The sequence below is a fragment of the Cordyceps javanica genome, chromosome 1 (assembly GCF_051103115.1).
Source record: "Cordyceps javanica chromosome 1, complete sequence".
In the NCBI taxonomy this organism is placed as follows: domain Eukaryota; kingdom Fungi; phylum Ascomycota; class Sordariomycetes; order Hypocreales; family Cordycipitaceae; genus Cordyceps; species Cordyceps javanica.
In genome coordinates this window covers 3,925,429-3,947,246 of record NC_139295.1, presented here as the reverse complement: position 1 = coordinate 3,947,246, position 21,818 = coordinate 3,925,429, and the positions used below count along the sequence as shown (strand labels likewise).

The 21,818-nt window shown below is 50.1% G+C and overlaps 6 protein-coding genes across 6 annotated transcripts; 4 read left to right on the top strand and 2 right to left on the bottom strand.

The window, feature by feature from the left end:
• Window positions 1-1,451: 1,451 nt before the first annotated feature.
• On the top strand, window positions 1,452-2,897 carry V2A60_001189 (indoleamine 2,3-dioxygenase; the record flags this gene model as incomplete). Its single annotated transcript, XM_083252551.1, has 1 exon — window positions 1,452-2,897. One exon carries the CDS (start codon window positions 1,452-1,454, stop codon window positions 2,895-2,897), a length of 1,446 nt encoding a protein of 481 aa, XP_083108677.1.
• An 868-nt stretch (window positions 2,898-3,765) lies between these two features.
• On the top strand, window positions 3,766-7,656 carry V2A60_001188 (DNA-directed RNA polymerase II subunit RPB2; the record flags this gene model as incomplete). The annotated part of the gene is made up of 3 exons (XM_083252550.1): window positions 3,766-6,159; window positions 6,214-7,442; window positions 7,494-7,656. The coding sequence occupies 3 exons, from the start codon at window positions 3,766-3,768 to the stop codon at window positions 7,654-7,656; spliced, it is 3,786 nt and encodes a 1,261-aa protein (XP_083108676.1).
• Window positions 7,657-7,994: 338 nt separating this feature from the next.
• On the bottom strand, window positions 7,995-8,342 carry V2A60_001187 (protein PET117; the record flags this gene model as incomplete). Its single annotated transcript, XM_083252549.1, has 2 exons — window positions 7,995-8,168; window positions 8,247-8,342. The coding sequence occupies 2 exons, from the start codon at window positions 8,340-8,342 to the stop codon at window positions 7,995-7,997; spliced, it is 270 nt and encodes an 89-aa protein (XP_083108675.1).
• A 373-nt stretch (window positions 8,343-8,715) lies between these two features.
• On the top strand, window positions 8,716-9,415 carry V2A60_001186 (H(+)-transporting V1 sector ATPase subunit G; the record flags this gene model as incomplete). The annotated part of the gene is made up of 6 exons (XM_083252548.1): window positions 8,716-8,718; window positions 8,805-8,843; window positions 8,909-8,942; window positions 9,011-9,019; window positions 9,090-9,190; window positions 9,254-9,415. The coding sequence occupies 6 exons, from the start codon at window positions 8,716-8,718 to the stop codon at window positions 9,413-9,415; spliced, it is 348 nt and encodes a 115-aa protein (XP_083108674.1).
• Window positions 9,416-9,603: 188 nt separating this feature from the next.
• Window positions 9,604-11,443, bottom strand: V2A60_001185 (Catenin-beta-like protein; the record flags this gene model as incomplete). Its single annotated transcript, XM_083252547.1, has 3 exons — window positions 9,604-11,264; window positions 11,314-11,362; window positions 11,417-11,443. 3 exons carry the CDS (start codon window positions 11,441-11,443, stop codon window positions 9,604-9,606), a joined length of 1,737 nt encoding a protein of 578 aa, XP_083108673.1.
• A 1,166-nt stretch (window positions 11,444-12,609) lies between these two features.
• Window positions 12,610-21,508, top strand: V2A60_001184 (uncharacterized protein; the record flags this gene model as incomplete). Its single annotated transcript, XM_083252546.1, has 10 exons — window positions 12,610-13,611; window positions 13,667-15,812; window positions 16,920-17,074; window positions 17,134-18,233; window positions 18,294-18,476; window positions 18,531-18,718; window positions 18,783-18,940; window positions 20,865-21,045; window positions 21,102-21,248; window positions 21,360-21,508. The coding sequence occupies 10 exons, from the start codon at window positions 12,610-12,612 to the stop codon at window positions 21,506-21,508; spliced, it is 5,409 nt and encodes a 1,802-aa protein (XP_083108672.1).
• Window positions 21,509-21,818: the final 310 nt, after the last annotated feature.

The following is a 21,818-nucleotide window of genomic DNA, read 5'->3' as shown; positions in this document are numbered from 1 at the left end:
CCGTTCAGAGGTCCCAAGCAAATAACATCGTGACAGTTAAGTATAGAGGCATCTTTTGTCAACCAAATTCCACAGCGAGTCAAAAATTCCACGGTAAACAGCTCAACGCTCAGCTCATATGCGGCCATGGCTGCCGCTGATTGGTACACTGGGCTGCTTCTCTTACTTTACTGAGAATTCTCCCAGCGGGAAACGAGTGCAGATCTTCGTAGAAGTATTTCGGGACACCGCTGCATTCTGTCACGATTTTGAGACACATCTCATAGAGGAGAGACAGATGAAAAAAAAGAAGAAGTCGTTGTTGCGACTGAACCCCGCCAGTTGGTGAACAGATTGCAAGTGGCATGTACCTTTCCGAAGACCAGTAGGGAAGGTCCCGTTGCTGCTTGAGATTTCATCATCACAGGGCCCAGCTTTGCAATCAAGGAAAGTACGGCAATTTTTGTTTATTCAAGAGAACTGCGATAAGGAAAAAAAGTTCTTCCCCTCGGCCTTCGCTCTGCGCAAGAGCGAAGCCAGGCATTCTAGCGGCCCTCCATGCGGCATTCAGTCGCGCGACAGCTTGGTTCAATCAGAATTTTCATAAACGAAGAATACTTGGACCCGGGTAAGTCGACACATCAAAACAGGCAAGCTTGCGATCATCAGGTACAAGAGGTAGTGCCGTCGGCTGTTTTAGAGCGCTTGCTCCAACGACTATTAACAGCTAGTTCACTTATCGAAGACCACCTCAGTAGCAAATTTATAAAGACTGGGCGGGAGTATCTTATGGTGCCAAACATGGCAATTGTACGGATAGCATTGCGCACATGGCTGCGTGGCGGCATGACCAATCCTGGCGCTCCGTCAGCTCGTCCGGTCGTGCAACAAGGTAGATCGGCCGGAGACTACAGCAGCCAGGAAGATCAACTCTCGTGGTAAAGAGTGAGGGGGGGCAAAAATCATGAGCCTGCAAACAATATGGACAGCAATATTGCTGGGAAGCCAATTTGGTTGATTGACGTGAGAGCAACGGGCGGGTCGCTGCCAGCTGCTACTGGTACCGGGACCGCAATATGCTTTTGGCGGAGAATAACGGAGCAGGCCGTAGTTAATTATCGCACTGGGCTTCTCGACGGTTATTAGCTTCCAGAATCGAAAGTGATTTGAGGCTAAGTGCGGCTAAACCGGGGCGCCAGAATATTTCTACATTTCATCCTTGCAATCACTCCGAGCCGCTTGTTTTGTAGACTGCCAAAACGTTGCATAAGGTAGCTCGCCACCAGAGTATCTAATGAATTTGGCTGTGTATATGGCCGAAGCTTAGATAAGAGGAAACTTGCCATCGCTCCTTTGGGGGTTGGATGCACAGCAACTGACCTGAAACGCTCTTGTTGGTGCGCTAAAACCACTCAATACCCGACAACAGTTTGTTGGTCATACACGACCCTACGACTAGCAACGCACGCAAAATGCTACCCTCGATCCCTAATCTGCATGACTATGGTCTTTCGAACACGTATGGTTTTTTGCCGAAGGAGCTGCCGCTGGCGCGCCTCCCTGATCCATACTACAACAAGTGGGAAGCCATTGCCGCAAACCTACCAGCGCTGATTCTTAGCCGCCGACTTCGCAGTGTCATTGACCGGCTACCGGTGCTTGACACAATCGGCCTCGAGCACGATTCGGAGTGGCGCCGCGCATACTCACTTCTTTGCTTCATGACCCACGGCTATATCTGGGCAGGTGACTCGCCCGCAGATCGCATTCCGCCACAAGTTTCTATCCCGCTACTCACAATATCTCATCGCCTTGAAATTCTGCCTGTGGCAACATATGCAGCCGTCTGTCTTTGGAACTTTAAGCCACTATTCATGAATGAGGAGATCGACAACTTGGAGAATCTGGCCAGCCTCAACACGTTCACGGGCTCCATGGATGAATCCTGGTTCTACTTGGTCTCAGTGGCTATTGAAGCTCGTGGTGCACCTATGCTTGATTTGGGGCTTACTGCCATGGAAGCAGCCAGACACAATGATAGTGCCCTCGTCACAAACTGTCTATGTGCATTTGCTGAGCGTCTGACAGATCTCACAAGCCTTCTTCAGCGTATGCATGAGAGCTGCGATCCGGCTGTGTTTTACAATCGAATCCGCCCATATCTCGCAGGCAGCAAGAACATGGGTGAGGCAGGCCTGCCCCGCGGAGTTATATATGAAGACGGCTCTGGTGTCAAGGAGTACCGACAGTATAGTGGAGGAAGTAATGCCCAGAGCAGTCTGATCCAGTTTTTCGATATTGTGCTCGGCGTAAAGCATCTGCCTACTGGGCAGTCTTCGTCAACAGGAGAAGCCGCTGTTAAACGAAACAACTTCATTCAAGAGATGCGATGTTATATGCCGGCACGTCATGCAGACTTTCTCAATGACTGTGAGAGTGTGGCCAATATTCGCGCCTATGTTGAGAGCAATACCGATGACACGAAGTTATGCCTAGCATATGATGCTTGCCTCGCTATGCTCAGTGCATTCCGTGACAAGCACATTGCGATTGTCACAAGATACATCATTAACCCGTCACGAGAAGTCCGGGCCCGAAGCCGCAGCCCCGAAGCTGCGCGGGGTCTCAACAACATCGCCGTGGCATCACGAAAAGGGGATGGCAGATTGCAAAAGGGCACTGGTGGGACTGCTCTTATTCCTTTCCTCAAGCAAGCTAGAGACGAAACTGGCGCTCCTGCAATAGCGGAATGGACAAAGAGATTCATGAAGCATCAAGTGAGATCGTCTGGCCAAAGCGACCTGTTTGCAATTACGCAAAATGAAGCGGCATCGTCGACCAGCGATGCGGTTCCTGTCAGCGGACTTGCGCAAACATGGACCATGGATGATGAAATGGGGGGCATTTGTCAATTTTGAAACCGGAAATGATGCATTGAATAGACACGAAACATGTTGTTCAACTCCATTAAAGTATTTGTAGAAAAATATACCCAGCTGGCAAAAGGGAAAGCAAGCTGCGTAGCAGAGGCCAACTCCAACGGGATTTTGATCCCATGGGATATCTGGAGCCAAGAGGAAACAAATTGACAGGACATTATCGATATTGCAAGATCCAACGTCGAACATTTTAGAGACTTTCGAGGTGATCCAGGCCGACTTCGTCAGAGACTACCAAGATAATCACTTCTGTGGGCCCAGGCTACCTGGATCAGGATATCGAGACACACACAATACTTAGAAAAAAAGATATGGATAGAATAAAAGTGCCATCGCGAGAATGACTGCCTCTGTGCCGAGGCGCTTAGTGAAGCTTTTGTTTTGATGTGCGTTGGTCGTACGGATTACTGTTGCGCCCATTGAGGCAGTCAAGATTAGTCAGGGGCATAAAAGGCTCTTTTCGGACTAGCGTATAGTGCCGCTTCACGTTCGCACGCGTGGAGGCAAAAGCCTACAGGTGATCTTTCTACCATTTGCCTCACAGCATCAAACCTGACACCAGTCTCCAACCTTGTCCTGCGCATCTGTGCGAACCCATGCTGGTATAGTCGCTTGTATAGCGTCGTTCAGCTGCTGTGCTCAGATGCACGCTTAGGGTAATAGGCGCTTGGTCCAAACTGACCGTTCAGCCTCCCTTTCTCCTTCGTTAGCAGCTCTTGAGCGGCTCCGGCCTTCCGATCCCCAATCACGAACGCGAGTCATCGTGCAAGCCTACCGTCGCATGTTCGATAGGTCTGAACACACAAAATAAGCCAAATAGCCGCCACGGCAGTCACCTCCGCCCACCATGGCAGACTATGAAGATGAATACGATTATGAGAACTACGAGGAGGAAGATTCCGGCATTACTCCAGAGGATTGCTGGACCGTCATCTCATCTTTCTTCGAATCCAAGGGTCTCGTCTCTCAGCAAACTGCTTCATTCGATGAATTTACCCAGTCGACAATCCAAGATCTCGTCAGCGAGTACTCCAAAATTTCGCTTGATCAGCCCAACCCGCCCTCCAGCGATGACCGAAAGATTAGCGTTCGCCGGTATGAGATCGAGTTTGGCAGCATTATGGTTTCAAGACCGTCAATCAGCGAGACTGATGGAACTGTGACTTCGCTTTTACCATACGAGTGCCGCGATCGAAATCTGACATACGCTGCGCCGGTCTACATAAAGATAACCAAGAAAGTGCAAGCTGCGGTGGAAACGGAAATTCCTCTGCATGAACTCGACGATGCCCAACAGACAGAATATGCCAGAACTGGTGAGCTACCCACGCGACTGGCTTGGGAATCGGAAGATGCGCCTGAGCTCGAAAATGCCAACAAACCCGATGCCTGGAAGGATATGGTCTTCGTTGGGAAAATGCCGGTTATGGTCAAATCTAAAGTTTGCCACCTAAGCCGCGAGCATGATGAGAATCTATTCCTCGTCAACGAGTGCCCATACGACCAAGGTGGTTATTTTGTTATCAACGGAAGTGAAAAGGTGCTCATTGCCCAGGAGCGTTCTGCCGCCAATATCGTGCAGGTTTTCAAGAAGGCCCAGCCCAGCCCATACACCTATACCGCTGAAATTAGAAGCGCTCTGGAGAAAGGCTCGCGCCTCATTTCCAGCATGATGCTCAAGCTCTACGGGAAGGGCGAGTCGGCTCGTGGTGGATTCGGCCAAACCATCCATACAACACTACCGTTTGTTAAATCCGACCTTCCCGTTGCCATCGTGTTCAGGGCTCTTGGCGTTGTTTCCGACGAGGATATTCTCAACCACATTTGCTACGACCGGAAAGACTCTCAGATGCTCGAAATGCTTCGGCCTTGTATCGAGGAAGCTTTTTGCGTCCAGGACCGTGAAGTCGCGCTCGACTTTATTGGCAAACGTGGCAACCGTGACCAAGCTGGTCTAGGGCGTGACAAACGTATTCGCGTAGCACGCGATATTCTTCAAAAAGAAACACTGCCACACATCTCTCAGGAAGCTGGTAGTGAGACGCGCAAAGCCTTCTTTATCGGATACATGGTTCACAAACTGCTCCAATGCGCTCTGGGACGTCGGGAGCCTGACGACAGAGATCACTTTGGTAAAAAGCGCCTCGATCTAGCAGGCCCTCTCCTTGCTAAACTCTTCCGTGGTATTATGCGGCGAATGCACTCAGAACTTGCCAACTACCTTCGACGTTGTGTTGAGGGAAACCGTCACTTCAACCTGGCTGTTGGTATCAAGCCCGGCACACTTTCAAATGGCCTGAAGTACTCTCTTGCCACAGGCAACTGGGGTGACCAGAAAAAAGCCATGAGTTCCACTGCAGGTGTTTCTCAGGTACTGAACCGATACACCTTTGCCTCAACGCTGTCCCATCTTCGACGTACCAATACCCCCATCGGTAGAGATGGCAAACTGGCAAAACCTCGCCAGCTTCACAATACTCATTGGGGTCTCGTTTGCCCGGCTGAAACCCCCGAGGGCCAGGCTTGTGGTCTTGTAAAGAATCTGTCCCTCATGTGTTACGTCAGCGTTGGTTCACCAGCCGAGCCTCTCATCGATTTTATGATCAATCGAGGCATGGAGGTCATTGAGGAGTACGAGCCACTCAGATACCCGCATGCTACGAAGATTTTCGTCAACGGTACCTGGGTTGGAGTTCACCAAGATCCCAAACACCTTGTCGATCAGGTATTCGACACCCGTCGCAAGTCCTACCTGCAATATGAGGTGTCTCTCATCAGAGAAATTCGAGATCAAGAGTTCAAGATCTTCTCTGACGCTGGCCGGGTCATGCGGCCCGTTTTTACCGTGCACCAGAAAAACGACCCAGAAACCGGCCTTGAAAAGGGCCAGCTTGGTCTAACCAAGGATTTGGTCAATAAGCTGGCGCAAGAGCAAGCGGACCCACCTGATGATCCAGAAATGAAGATGGGTTGGGAAGGTCTGATCAAGGCTGGCGCGATCGAGTATCTGGATGCTGAAGAAGAAGAAACATCAATGATATGTATGACCCCGGAGGATCTGGAGCTATACAGACTTCAAAAGGCGGGGTTATCTGTTGATGACGATCACGGCGAGGACTTGAACAAGCGCCTCAAGACTAAGACGAACCCAACGACTCACATGTACACACACTGCGAAATACATCCAAGCATGATCTTGGGTATCTGCGCAAGTATAATTCCTTTCCCAGACCACAATCAGGTACGCCACACTCCCTTTGCACGCCAGCGATCCAAAAACTGACGAGAAATCTAGTCTCCTCGTAATACCTATCAATCCGCGATGGGCAAACAAGCCATGGGCTTCTTCTTAACAAATTACTCTCGCCGTATGGATACGATGGCCAACATCCTATACTATCCACAGAAACCCTTGGCGACAACTAGATCTATGGAGTTCTTGAAGTTCCGAGAACTCCCTGCGGGCCAAAATGCCATCGTCGCGATTGCGTGTTATTCTGGTTACAATCAGGAGGATTCCGTCATCATGAACCAAAGCAGCATCGATCGCGGCCTCTTCAGAAGTTTGTTCTTCCGTTCTTACTCCGATCAGGAGAAGAAGGTTGGGTTGAACTACACGGAGATCTTCGAAAAGCCGTTCCACCAAAGCACGCTGCGCATGAAACATGGTACGTATGACAAGCTTGATGAGGACGGGATCGTCGCTCCTGGCGTTCGTGTCTCTGGAGAAGATATAATCATCGGCAAAACTGCACCAATAGACCCGGAGACGCAAGATCTGGGCACGCGAACAACAGCACACCAGCGCCGTGATATCTCGACACCTCTGCGTAGTACTGAGAACGGTATTGTTGATCAGGTCATTGTTACTGTCAACGCCGACAACGTCAAATATGTCAAGGTTCGAGTCCGCACAACCAAGATCCCCCAAATCGGTGACAAATTCGCTTCGCGACATGGCCAAAAGGGAACGATTGGTGTCACATACCGACAGGAAGACATGCCGTTCACGAGAGAAGGTGTCACGCCTGATATCATCATCAATCCCCATGCTATTCCTTCTCGAATGACGATTGCTCATTTGATTGAATGTCTTCTAAGTAAAGTTTCGACTCTGGAAGGCATGGAAGGCGATGCTACTCCATTCACTGATGTTACTGTCGACTCTGTGTCAGACTTACTACGCAAGCACGGCTATCAGTCACGCGGCTTCGAGATCATGTACAACGGCCACACCGGTAAGAAACTCCGTGCACAGGTTTTCTTCGGACCTACCTATTACCAGCGCCTACGCCACATGGTGGACGACAAAATTCACGCTCGTGCGCGAGGCCCTGTGCAGATTATGACGAGACAACCCGTCGAAGGTCGCGCAAGAGATGGTGGGCTGCGTTTCGGTGAAATGGAACGTGATTGTATGATTGCGCATGGTGCGGCGGCATTCTTAAAGGAACGTTTGTTTGAAGTCTCTGATGCGTTCAGAGTGCATATTTGCGAAATTTGCGGCCTGATGACTCCAATTGCGTAAGCCTCTCATCTAATCAAATACAAAGCCGCCACTAACACTGTTGACAGAAACCTTTCAAAACAATCTTTTGAATGCAGACCCTGCAAGAACAAGACCAAGATTGCCCAAATTCACATCCCATACGCAGCTAAGCTTTTGTTCCAGGAACTTCAATCTATGAACATCGCAGCGCGTATGTTTACGGACAGATCTGGCGCCTCTATCAGGTGAAGAGCAGTGCAACATTAGGATGGCGAAAGCACATTTGTTTTATTGCGGCCTTGGCTTGTTTTTATTTGGTCTAAAATGATACAAAGTATTTCAGACATGATTGATCAAAGTTTTGGGTGGGCGAGGACTGGCGCAAAAGATGTATAGTAAATGTAGCGAGTTTGGCACAACAATGGAAGCCTGTGCCTGTTCCTCTCAGCTCCAGCCATGCATTGTACCAATTATCAGGAAAAAAATGCAGGGGAAAGCGTATTTTGAAGTTGAGATTTGCAATGTGACTTAATTTTACAGGTCGCAGCTGTGCAGCACATTATGCTGTTCGCGACGGAGTAGGCAGGCTATGGCTTGTTCGTACCGCCGCCATTACTTTGTGCTGTTATCTCTAACGAACTGTGGACATTTTGTTCACGCTTGTAGTCTTCTTCCAGTGCCTTTTGCATATCGAAATCGAGTTGACGCTCGCGCTTGATCCGCTGTTGTTCCATATCGCGGAGTACACCTTCGTGCATGGCCTAAAATTATAAATCGTCAGTAGGCACGCCGATGGGAACTTCATTTCTTGATTCCAACGTTGCTGGAAGTTTGCATACCTGCTTCTCGGACTTCTGCTGGAAATGAACGAAGACAATGGTGCCAGCTGCAAAGAGTGAGGTACCCAAAAGGGTCAGTTTGGAAGCTCGAGACATGCCCTTTGTCACTCGTGTTGTGCTATATGCAGGTGCTATTTCCCGTGGTTTCCCAATGCTTGAATAGCCCTGATATCTTGGAGCGTGATTGGATATTGGCTGTAACTCGGTGCATGGTACGGATTCTAGTTAAAAGGATCATGCGCCTGCACCAACGTAGGTAGTAAGTACTGATCAAAACCACTGGAAGCGCCCCACCGAAGCTTGGATGCACCCACCTGTCCACCCTGCAGCACCAAACGTCACCAGGCCATCATCGTCACTTTACAACCCCATCACGGAATCATCAATCTTGACAATCCTACTTCGAGCGCCAAGTCGCTTCCGAGACGCTCTTCAAGTCATAAGAGAATATAGCACCTGTTATTTCACAATGGTCAGCAAAGAAGCAACCCCTTACCCTCGCCTGTTGAGCGGCTCTTCTCTTTCCCTCTTTTCTCTCTGGTACTAACTCAGATACAGTCCGCCCAGAACTCGGCAGGCATTCAGACCCTCCTCGATGTACGTAACTCGTTGCATAATAACCCCTCTGAAAAATTGGAAGCAGGTTATTGACATAGTTACAGGCGGAGCGTGAGGCTTCCAAGATTGTACAGAAGTGTGAGCTTCGCAAATCTCACCAAAGTCGTCGATTGGTCTGCTAACGAAGGCATAACCCCCTCACTTAGCCAGAGAATGTGCGTAGAGGTTTTCTTTGTCCCGGAACTGATCTCTACGTATATGCGAATCGCTAACACGTCAAGGTAGTCCGCACGAAACGTGTCAAGGAAGCCCGTGACGAGGCCAAGAGAGAAATTGCCGACTATAAGGCCAAGAAGGAGGACGAATACAAGAAATTCGAGGCCGAGGTGCGTTGTCAGCCGTTGACCACGCACATGATAGCGATTGCTAACTCGATTCGATCTAAACAGCATAGTAAGGGCAATAAACAAGCCGAGGACGAGGCAAACAAAGAGGCCGACAAACAGATCCAGCAAATTACTGAGGCTGGCAAGTCGAAGCAGGATGCTGTTGTGAAGAAGCTTCTAGCCGCCGTGTTCGACGTGAATCCCGTGGCCCCAACAGCCGCTTAGGCCAATGGCAATTGCTCTTTTTCGCAATAAAATGCTTCTTCAGTGCGGAGATATATCATGTACAGAGATGCCAGAGGCGTCACGACGCTCGAGCCGTCATGTCTTGCCTTCTGCCATATTTGGCTACTCTATTACTTGCTCATCACGTAACAAGGGTATTGTACAACAGGCTTCCTCAGACTGGACAGTCATTCAATAAACTCTACCAGTACACCCAACATATCACTTAAATCTTTGTTGTCCTCCTCTCTCGTGTCCAGCCCTCTTTGCTGCTCCTGCATAAGCATTCTTAAGGAGCTTAAATCCCCGTCGCGATCTGCTAGGAGTTTCTTGATGATCTGCTTTGCGCCTTTGTCTTCCGCTACAAGCCACGCCAGGATGACAGCAATTAGCTGCAACGTGAAAAGCCCGTTCTCAAGTCTAGTGGCCAGTATCTCGTAGTCGTGGCCTTCATCATTGCCATCCTGTGGCACCTTTGTATTGACCTGCCGCACAGCAGCAGACACTCTCGCTTCGTAGTCGTGAAAGAACTTGACTAACTTGGTGGTCTTTTCATAACTCCTCTCCACAAACTTGGCCAGAGTTCGGATACGTTCCGCAGACTCTGCGGGGAATCGTCGCAACATATTTGCGAGTATACTGACCAGATGGTCAATGAGTCGGGTTTCGTGAGTCTTCATGAATACAGTGAACAGGCTCTTTAGACCTCCAGCGTCGACAATCTTGCCGCAGATATTGACGCCGAGTACGCCAGAGGCGGCATGGTCGAGCAGACGTAGGGCTGGTGGTTTGGCTCTTTTGCCTTCTTTCAGCATTATGAGGCATAACTCAACGCCTTCGGCCTCAAGAAACTTGTTTTTACCCACATCTGAATCCACAATGCATGTCAATGTCTCGAACAAATTCTCCATATACTCTTCTTCTTCACCACTCTTGCTGGGATCGCGTCTGCGGTACTGAGCGATGAGCTGTAGTAGGCTATCAACTGCATCAGCCTCGGCAAGTGCCTTTTTGCTGTTGTCTGAGGCTTGCGCCACGACAGCGAGTATTTCGGCGGCATATTGTTTGTTTTGTGTTACGTTAGCTTCTTCGCGCTGGATGCGCTGGATGAGCCATGGTATTAGACGCTTATCCTCGCCGATACGAGCAGCTATCTGGGCCCTTGAGCAGAGATTCTCCAATATTCCAAGAGCATAGTAGACGCCATTTCGGTCCATTTCATCGTCTTCGTTGAACCGTGAAAAGTTGGATGCAAGAAGATCAAGCAGGTCAGAGTCGACGAGGGCGTCTACAAGCCCACTCCATTGTTCATCTTCTGCAGCTGCATCTTCGTCCGTGAGCTCACCGATTGTCTCGATAGCATCGATCGCAATGTCAGTGTTCTCGTGCGCCAGCAGACCAACGAGACTGCCAGTGCAGCCAAGCTTCACGAACTCAGTGTATAGTTCGGGATGTTCCGCCAAAATAGAGAGGCTCTTGATATCTGAGTCTAAGTCTGCTTCACTTCCGATGAACTTCTCAGGGTCGCTCTCGAATTTGGCTCGCAGCTCGGCGTTTCTTGTGATATGCTTCTCGAAGTTGAGGGCGGTCCTCCGCAGCCACCCCGCATCAATCTGCTCTGGCTCAGCACCAGCGTCTGCATCATCAACGTAGTCAAGGATCTGCGATTCTTGCTTGCTTATACCACCTCCGAAGAAGCGTCCCTCTTCGTCCTCACCGCCATTGATATCCGGGGGCAGCTCGGGCCCGAAGTCTTGCTCGTCTGCGCCTTCGACCCGGTCATCTTCGGTTCGTGCGCGGCGATTGGAGTCTCCATCGGCGGACAACCGTCTTGATTTGTATATTTCGGCTATCGTACTGTCAGCCTGGTTTTATTTCTGTTGGTCACGTATGCATACCTGGGTCGCGCACGGCATCGAGCTTTCTTTTGTTTTGGAACCCTGCGCTCTGTCGAGAAGATCAGCGGCTATTTTCGCGCGGTATCTCTGCTATTGGCATTACCTCGAATATGTCATCAACTCTGGCCATTATGATTGTGCATTCACGTGTCGGGGAGCGAGCCTTGCCTGCAAGTTGCATGGAAGTCTTGGTGACTTAAGTAGTTCGCGGCCGCGGAAGACGCTTTTCTTCCTCGTGCGTACGCCAGCTGTAAGTTAGGTACCTAGGTACCTAGTAGAGGTAGGTACCTTAGGTAGCTTGACAGGTACCTACCCAACTGCCTTAGGCAGGCGCGCACCACACAGGATAAGTAAGTAGTCCCGTACTTTATTTGTGCAGCATGATCTCAAATGAAACTTGGCAACTGCTTGAGAAATGTCACTCTCGTCAACAATGGCGGGGGACCTTGAGAACATGCATGCGCATATTACTTATCAGGCGCGCGCCCAAGAGCTTCGCATGTTTAATCAGCCCGTCTGCTGAATGGCGACGCACTACTTAACTAGTAGGTACCTAGGTATCTAGGCACTTACTGAAGTACCTCTCTAAGTACTTACTTAAGTACACAGTCTTGCTCTATCCGTACCTATACATAAGTACTGAGAGGTCTGCATCACGTCGATATACATCCTCTAAGTATACCTTCTTTCTGTTCAAGGTTCAAGCTGCCAGGCTGCCAGGTTGCCAGGCAAGGTCGGGACTTAGGAGGTATGATATGGTATGATAAGTTACTTAAGTTAGTAGGTAGCATGGTACCTAGGGTCGTCGAGGTGCTCTCCAACGCCCCTTATTACTTACTGGAAGCAACCCCACCCCATCACTTCATCCTGCAGGTACTGACTGTCCCTCACGTCTCAGCAGCCCCTTATTCTCGCTGCACTTTCAGGTAGTTAGTATGCACCTCCCTAAGATAAGTAGTACCCAAGCTAAGTATTGGGACAAGTTTGCTGGGCGAAAAACTCGTTCAACAAACAATACAGCGTCCTCCAGTTGCACAGATAGTACAAGTAGGGCATATTCTCAGTGCCCCTTTCCCCTTCGCCGGCGGCCATAACACCGTCATCAAGATCTCAACCAAGAGAAGCAAGACACCCGGGAAGAATCACGATGTCCCCGCATCGCCCGGAGTAGGAGCCAGTCACCGTCTTACCTGTCGCAACGCTAAGGGGACGACGGCCGTGACGACTGGTACAGCACAGTCATTGCGCAGTCTGTGCAGGTGCGCCAAAGGGACCGCGGCACTACTAAACCAAAGGATGCCACCATACCAACCACCACATGATCACACTGGGCCGCCCAACCCGCCACCAACAGCTCCCGCCGAATCCGACGACGGAAACGAAGATATTGCAACTGCCGCCGCTGTGGCTGCGGCCCTGAGAGCCGCCAGCGCCAACTCTGTTGCCAACCCAAAGTCGTCTCTACCTCCACCTTCCACCCACCTCAAAACGATTCCTCTTTCGCCTGGCTCTCGTCCACCTAGGACCTCATCACTGCTGCCGCCGCGAGTTTTGCACAAGCTACCCAGCGAAGGCGACGAATTCTCGGAAAGTGCCGACGCCAACCACTTCTGGCACCGACATCCCAGTGCCGCGATAGACGAGGGACCGCGCGAGCTCTATACATTCCCAGATCACGGTAGCCACTCGGGCGCTCACCGTCCAGGACATCACACAGGTCATCAGCGGGCCGCTCCGAATCTGTACAACCTATTTGATAATTCTGACTCGCAGAGTCCCTCGGTCGCATCGCAGCATAGCACCTCCCACCCCCAAACCAGAGGGACGGAAGCCGGTCGGCACACCTACCTCGCAGACAAGCAATTTCAACCTGTCGCCAGCACTGTGTCATTTACATCCTCGTCACCAATTGAACTGCTACCGTTACTGGACAGCGACGTTGGCGGGCCATTTTCACCGGCCGTGGATAGACCGCACACCGAGCCTTTGCCAACTGAAAAGCCCAGCTGCCAGATGCCTCAGGAATCGTCACACGCCGGTCCGATGGGCCGGGGCCATGGCCGCCGTCGTAGCTCAAGAGGAAGCAATGACGTTGATAAGGGAAAATCAACTTCGAAGCCGCCATCTCAGAAAGCAATGCTCTCTCGCGCCCTGCAAAAGGCAAACACAGCCGTTCAGCTCGACAATGCACAGAACCTCGAAGGGGCTCGCATCGCATACTCAGAGGCTTGTGAACTGTTGCAGCAGGTGCTGCGACGAACATCAGGCGACGAGGACAAACGGAAATTGGAAGCAATTGTAAGTACACATTGGTGCGCCGTGACCAAGACGACTTGGGCTAAGACTACAGCAGCGCCAAACGTATGCCAGCCGAATAGAAGAACTAGACCAGTTAGGGCCAATGCAGGATCAGGATGCGGCCTCGAAGGCGCTTCCCGCTAGACCCGGAAGCGATGAATACAGCCCAGAGTTGGCCCAGAATAAGTATAGTGCCAACGGTATCACATCTGCCGCGACTGTCCTCGAAGCGAACATGCGGGCAGAGAGCTCAAACACGAATCGAACCCACGGCCGACGGCCAACATCGCCAACGTCGTACTCTCAACAGCATAGCAACGACCAAGCACCGCCAAATATCAGAGCTACAGAGTGGCATCGAACGGCTTTGAATGGCCAGCAAGGCATGCTGCAATCATCATTCTCAAAAAATAGCACTCGCTCCAATCAACCCGCTACAGGATCGCAAGAGAAATGCCTGGATGTGCCACAGCCGATGAACCGAGCAGCCTCCCCGCTTAGAAACGCACCAGAGCAACATGTAAATAATGAACAGAACCAGAGTCAGTCTGGACAGACTGGCTCGAAGGGCAAGACTGGCCATGCTCGGGATGACAGCCAAAATTCATGGCTCGATGGAATTGGCGAATCTGGAGGCTCAACAGCATCATCAATCCACTCGAGGACCTCCTCGCAAGGTTTGAGAAGAAAGCATCTGCGAGCCGTGAGTGCCAATACGGAAACCGAGTTTGATACCGCGCTTGACGCTGCGATTGAAGCCGCCTATGATGATGGATATGAACCTATGATGACGACTGAAGTGGGAGGAGATACAGGCGAAGAAGCCGTAGCAAGGGTTCTGCGGCGAGTTGAGATTGCACGCGAGAGAGTTCGTCAGACGGAGCAAGAAACGCTTTCTCTTTCCAATGGCACTGACATAGTGGAATTGCTCTCACCCAGAAAGTACAGACCCTCAAACACCGAACACGGCTTCTATGATGAAGACTCATCAGATGATGAGGAGCGTATGCTGGAGGAAATAACTCGTGACTATGACATTGCCGACTTCACCATGAGTGAGGCTGTGCCTGCGATAGTCACCCGTACTGAGGAAGGCAGGCCGTCCGGAGAAACACAATCTGAATTCAGATCTCAAGTCGAGCCTGTACGGGTCCTTACGGAGAAGAAGTCGATCTCTAACATTATCAAGGGCCTCGGGCCAAGCTTGCCACCACCAAACACCTCGCTGCCTGAGCTTCCGCCGCCGCGTGGCACATCGCCCATGCAGAGTGTAAGGAATCGTCGCCTATCCGGACAGAATCCCAAGCAACTGAAGATCGACACCACAAAGCCAAATTCTAGCCCGTTGGTCATTCACTCGCACTCAGACCAGCCGAGGGTTGCTCGAGAGCAGGAGACCGAACGGCCATCCACCGCGACCGGACGCATTCGTACCGCTTCCCACGCACGCTCAACACCATCTATAGACGTTACTTCCTCGGAACCGTCGAAAGTCGTATCACTGGGGGGCCATCGGACCCTTGCTGATTTCGATGAAGGCGCATCGACCAAACCAGCTTCACCAACTGCTAGTAACAACAAACTGCGCAAGAACTTTTCATCCTCCAGCTTACGCAGCATGAAGAGTAGGAACATGTCACTATCAAACTTCGAAGACCCATCAGACATGTCTCCGGGCACCCCGTCGAGCAACCAGTTCGGTGGATCAAGAACCCCCGCGGTGCCTACTGTTCCAACACCCATGAGTTCAGAGTTCAGAGACAACCTTGATTCTTCATCGACAGGGGCTCGCCTATTTGATGATCACTTCCACCAGCCTACGAGCCCCGGATCAGCAGACAATGCACCCCCTGATGCCCCAGTACCCCTGGAACCATGCCCTCACGACTTTATGCTGAGACCTTTCTGGCTGATGAGATGCATATTCCAGACATTAGTGCATCCGCGAGGTGGCTATGTTAGTTCCAAACTATTTGTCCCCCGCGATGTTTGGAAGGTCAAAGGCGTAAAGCTGAAGAATGTTGACGACAAAATTGCGAACTGTGACCTCCTCACTGCTGCCCTACTCAAACTGGCCCGAGTAGATACGTGCGATGCGGATGCCGTTCTCGAAGAAATGCAATCGCTGGAAGGTATTCTCGAGCAGGTTCAGGCGTCGCTGACTCGCAAGCTTGGGAATGACGTCGGAGTCCAGGGCTCAGGTTCGCTATTCAAAGAGGCAGGCGGTGATGGAGATGGCGCCTCCGGCGTCCCGCGCTCTGGCAGTGTTTCAAACAAACCGTCTTTTTCTTGGCGCCGCTTGAGATCTAAGAGCTCAGGGGTTAACCTTAGTGGTGCATATAACAGCAGCAGGACTGCTGTAGGGGATGCAAATAAGGGGGACATTGGCATGTCTAGTCTGCCCATGACGATGCAGCCAACAAGTCGCCCACCGAGGCGTGACCTTAGCCAAGCACAATTCATTGGTCCTAATGCGAATTATATGAGTTCACTAGCGCGTTTGTTTGATGCGGCCCAAGCTGTTGGTAAGCAAAAGGACCCTCCACATTCAAATTCGATCTATAATGGATTGACAAACAACTCATAGATCAGATCGCTCGCCAAGTAGATGATCCCGGCCTACGTCATGCAGACAAGACGCAAGTCGGCCTGGAACTTTGCACGCGTCATGCTGCCGAATTTTTTGGGTTTTACATCTGTCGATTCGCCTTGGCTGACCTTGGTTTACTGCTGGAGAAGTTCATCAAGAGAGGGAGTGAATGGGTTCTCGCATAGATAGTAGATCAAAAATGCATTGTATTGCATCGTATACGTGGTGTCTTGTCATTCAGAATTTGTAGAGACATGGTTTGCATGGTGATGGGTAGCCTCAGATAAAAATAAGGTAGTGTATATTATCTTAGATTGCACTACGACTGGCAAGTCAGAACAATTACGATGATCTGGTATAAATTCTGATGGACATTAAATACACTACACTTGAGCCCCCTCTACCGTCTCAAATTTGGGCAGCGCCTGTGGCGGGTCGTTTTCTTTCTATAGGAGGCGCCATCTAGAAAAAGTTGGACCTAGCAAGCACACCGACGAGAAACGCCAACCGCACTCAGGGAGATCTTAGGACACTGCTGTATGCCTTCCGGTCAATGACATAGATAGATATTTCTACATGTTCCTGGTCGGAAAGCCAGCGCGAGCATGGACTCGACAATGCTTGACTCTCTGCCCTATCAAAGCCTGTAGGTTGGCCTCCATCCTCCCTTTCGCAGCATGGAGGAGGCACTTTGCCACGCAGACGAAACCAACGCCAGCGCAGCTCGAGGCACGCATAGCGGCCATTCCCATTGAGAGATATCGAAATTTCTGCATAGTAGCGCATATCGACCACGGGAAAAGCACACTCAGCGATCGGCTACTCGAGCACACGGGCACCATCTCAGCGAGCGACGCGAACAAGCAGATCTTGGTACATACGCGTTGCTGATACTTTAAGTAAAGGGGGCGAGGACTAATTATCATTGACAGGATAAACTTGACGTCGAACGAGAGCGCGGAATCACAGTGAAAGCGCAGACGTGCACAATGCTATACAACTACAAAGGCGAGGATTATCTACTGCATTTGGTCGATACACCTGGCCACGTTGACTTCCGTGCCGAAGTGACGCGTTCATACGCCAGCTGCGGCGGCGCCATACTACTGGTAGATGCCAGCCAGGGTATTCAGGCACAGACTGTCTCGAATTTTCATCTCGCCTTTGCGCAGGGTCTGGCGTTGCTACCTGTTGTCAACAAGATCGATATGCCATCGGCTGATGTTCCTTCTGTCTTGAAACATATTGAAGACAGTTTCGAACTGGACCCTGATGAAGCCGTACCTGTCAGCGCGAAAACGGGCCAAGGTATCGACAAGGTGCTTCCGGCTGTTATTGAGAAAATACCCCACCCGGTGGGCGATCTCAACAGACCACTAAAGATGCTTCTGGTGGATTCATGGTATGACAACTTTCGCGGTGTGGTTCTGCTCGTGCGAATCTTCGATGGCACGATCCGGGCCGGAGACAATGTTGTGTCGCTAGGCACTGGCATGAAGTACACTGTCGGGCAGGTCGGCGTCCAGTTTCCTGACGCGACACCGCAAAAGGCATTGAGTGCAGGGCAGGTCGGTTACGTATACTTCAACCCTGGCATGAAACAAATAAAAGACGCCAAGCTTGGAGACACCTTCACGGTGATTGGCAGTGAGGGTTTCGTCGAGCCATGTCCTGGCTTTGAGGAACCCAAACCTATGGTCTTTGTGGCCGCCTTTCCTACCGATCAGGGAGACTACAGCAGACTTGCAGACAGCATCAATCAATTAGTGCTCAATGACCGCAGCGTAACACTCCAGAAAGACCATTCAGAAGCACTGGGTGCAGGCTGGCGTCTTGGGTTCCTCGGCAGCTTACACTGCTCCGTTTTTCAAGATCGTCTCAAGCAAGAGCATGGCCGGAGTATTATTATTACAGAGCCTACAGTGCCAACCAAAATAATATGGGGTAACGGTAGGGAGGAGGTTGTGCAAAACCCTGCTCTCTTCCCCGATACTTCTCATCCGCATGTAAAGAATTCGCAGCTACTGGAGCCGTAAGTGTTCATTTCTTCCGCTTGCTCATACAAAAATGGCTAACTGGGGGCCTCGAACAGGTTTGTGAAAGCGACCATAACGGTGCCCGAGGAGCATCTTGGACGAGTCATTGAGCTTTGCGAGGCAAATCGGGGCCAACAGAAGAGTATCGAGTTCTTCAACAAGGATCAAGTTATTCTGGTGTACGATATACCTGCCTCTCAGCTTGTAGAAGACCTATTTGGAAAGTTGAAGGGCTCAAGGTATGTTGTAGCACGTTGCGAATAAGGAGAACGTATTCTAACATCACACGACAGTAAAGGATATGCCACACTCGATTACGAGGATGCTGGTTGGCGTGAGAGTAAGCTATCTAAGGTACAACTGCTCGTGAATAAGCAGCCTGTCGATGCTATATGCAAAATTGTCCATGCATCTCAAGTCGAACGCGTGGGTAGGCGGTGGGTTACAAAGTTTAAGGAGCATGTTGACAGGCAAATGTTTGGTGAGTACCGCGGTGATGGGTCATCGTGACAGGAGTCCAGGACTGAGCTGACAAACATCTTCAGAGGTCGTGATACAAGCAATAGCGGGTAACAAAATCATTGCCCGTGAGACTATCAAGCCATTTCGAAAAGATGTGCTCGCGAAATTGCATGCGAGCGATATCAGCAGAAGGCGAAAGCTACTTGAGAAGCAGAAGGATGGTAGAAAGCGGCTACGGGCTGTAGGAAACGTAGTTATTGACCAATCAGCTTTCCAGAATTTTCTGGCAAAGTAAGGTGCGCAAATAATATCAAATATTGTATGTATTCAATGTGTGTATTTCATTATGTAGACGAGATATCATTTCTTTTCTATTCAGTAGTCAAATCGCGTCATGTAGTATTTTCTTTGAAAGATTGCCGCAATAGTTATGACTTTAATGCTGCTGACGGTTTTCTTTTTTCATATATTTTTCGAAGTAGGAGCGGCAACAATACATTCGTGATCTGAATTAGGAAGGTGCGAAACTTAGATCAGCCCCGTACTGCTTTAAAGTTGTCGGGGTTGTTTTTTTTTTTTTTTCGTTTAGCTCAAATTGCCCAGATATCTACATGAGCGAAACCTAAAACGACCCAGGCTTCTTACACCGGTTTAGATAAAGCTTCTCACTTGAATCAGATAAATTTGTCGTCCTTGGTTCTCCTTTGCGACTGCTTTTTAACTTCGGGTTTGTCTGCGTGGTGACGTGGCGTTTTTTTTTTTTGTGGCAATGGTCAAAAGTCACTCTCCGTGATGATGATCGCGCCAGGGATTACGCAATATGGGAGAACTCAAAAACGCCTGTAAATGCGTAGCATTTGAAAATACTTAAATGGACTAGGCCTATCTATCGCTCGCAGCGTGAAAAAAGTTTCTTGCTAAAAATGCTGCGAGTTTGTTAGTCAAATCATCTGCGAAGGCAATTTCTTGCAATATCGTGTATTGGGGACACGTGCCACAATGCATGGAGCTGGATGCCTCACTACCTCTCTCTCTCTCTCTCGATGAAGTAAGTCTATTCTAGTTGGGAGTGGTGAAAGGCGGCTTTGAATGAATCAGGATCTTGGAGGCAAAGCATAGCCCATAATATTTATTTAATTATCAGCCTCACGGGTGAAGTCAAGTTCGCAAACGGTGGGGAGAATTGGAAGCGCGCTGCCCGCGCGTGTGTTCCGTTGTCCGTGAAGTTGTTAGTGTGGCGCATGTCGTCAGGTACCGCTAGAAGTACCATATAGGGACAGGAACTCAGATGGGTACATACATGCATTACTTACTATAGGTGGTGGGGGCGTGGCTACTTGGCTTTGATCCCTCCAGCATGTGAAGTTAGTGTGGGGCTTGTTGTTGTGGTTGGTGGAAGGACGGACAGCGAGGTTCTGTCAACTCAGATCGTGTGATTTTCTTCGCATTGGATATTGATCGTGGGATATTCTTATTTTCCAATACTCCTGTAGCATCTGCTACCGAACCTTTTTGAACAATGGTGCTACCAGCCTTGTTCCGAGCAATCCGCTTCCCTTACCCCGAGCCTTTCAATGGCTTGGGGTTTTGGGGAAAGCAGACGTCAACACTGAACTGGTGCGAAGAGGTGATCATAGCCAATGGTTCAGTGTAGTGACCATGGTGTCTAACGCGCCATAGGACTATATCCTGACCTACTATTGTGCGGAGCTTTGTAATGTTGGTTCTTGTGAAGTTCTGCTGGTTGTCACACGTCACTAATACAATGTAGACTTTGACAAACTTGGCTTTCCTATATCTAGGCTTCCGAGGCATCCGAAGCTGCCTGCGCCAATCTCATGATACAATATTCTTGATCGCTTACAGTGGCTACATGCTCGTCGGCATGGGGTCCATTGCTTTCCATGCATCTTTGAAGTGTAGAGGCCACGTCATCATTTACAGTGGACATTCACTGATTGTTCGACAGATCCAATGCAGCTTTGGGATGAGCTTTCCATGATTTACACGACTTGCTTCATGATGTTCGCGAGTTTTTCTTACTCCCGTTCCATCACTTTCTCTACCCTACTTGGGATCGTTCTCCTCTGTATTGCTGCATTTATCTCTGTCTGTGCTTACCATACGCGGTCTTCCATACTCTTCACTACTGACAGACACTACAGGCTTACTATCATGTTACCAAGAATCCGGAGTTTCACCAAACAGCGTATGCCTTACTTACTGCCATCGTTGTCCTGCACGGCATGTGGGTGATGGAGACTCGGCTGCGCCCACAGCTCAAAGCACGTCATGGTGACGAAGGTGGTAAGATTCTCGCAACTTCTTGGGTAATGGTTGCCACTGGTAAGTCATGATTCCATCGTCTGCTCCTGTGGCGTCTGCTTACCCGGGGTCTCTAGGCCTTTCTGTGTTTCTGGGTGGCTTCTTCGTTTGGAACCTAGACAACATCTACTGTAGTCAAATCCGTGGGTGGCGTCGCGAGATCGGTTTACCCTGGGCTGTACTCCTAGAGGGTCATGGCTGGTGGCATCTGCTGACCGGTCTCGGTATGATATCATAGTGTCTTTTGTGTTCTGCCCCTTTGTCCACTAATCGGTGCTATAGGGGGTAATTATGCATTCGATTCCTTCCGTTATTGCAGTAGCTAACATGGTCAGCATATTACTACATAGTTTGGGGTATATGGCTTCGTCGCTGTCTAGCTGCGCAGGACACTGAGTATGAACTTCATTGGCCAGCTATGCTCACGTCTATCCCCGAAGTGCGACGCGTTCGCAGCAATGGCTGGGATAAGAAGCACATGTAGTTGGCTATCTTTGCCGAGACACCTATCGGTGATCTGGCTGGTTATCCGGTAGCCAACATTCCGCACCTTCTGCACCAACGCCAGAACCTGGCCCCTGTTGACATGTATGCACAGTCATACACAAAGAAACAGCGAGATGCAATAGAATAATAAAAAACTGCCCGTGGAACACGATGTGTGACAAGATGTTGTGCTGTGAATTAGTATAGGGTAAGTTAGCAGAGCTAGGGAAGAGAGGGCCACCTTCACCTCCGCCCCACATCTGGTCGGGATGGGAAGATAAAAACACAACTCACCTTTTCTGTAGCTA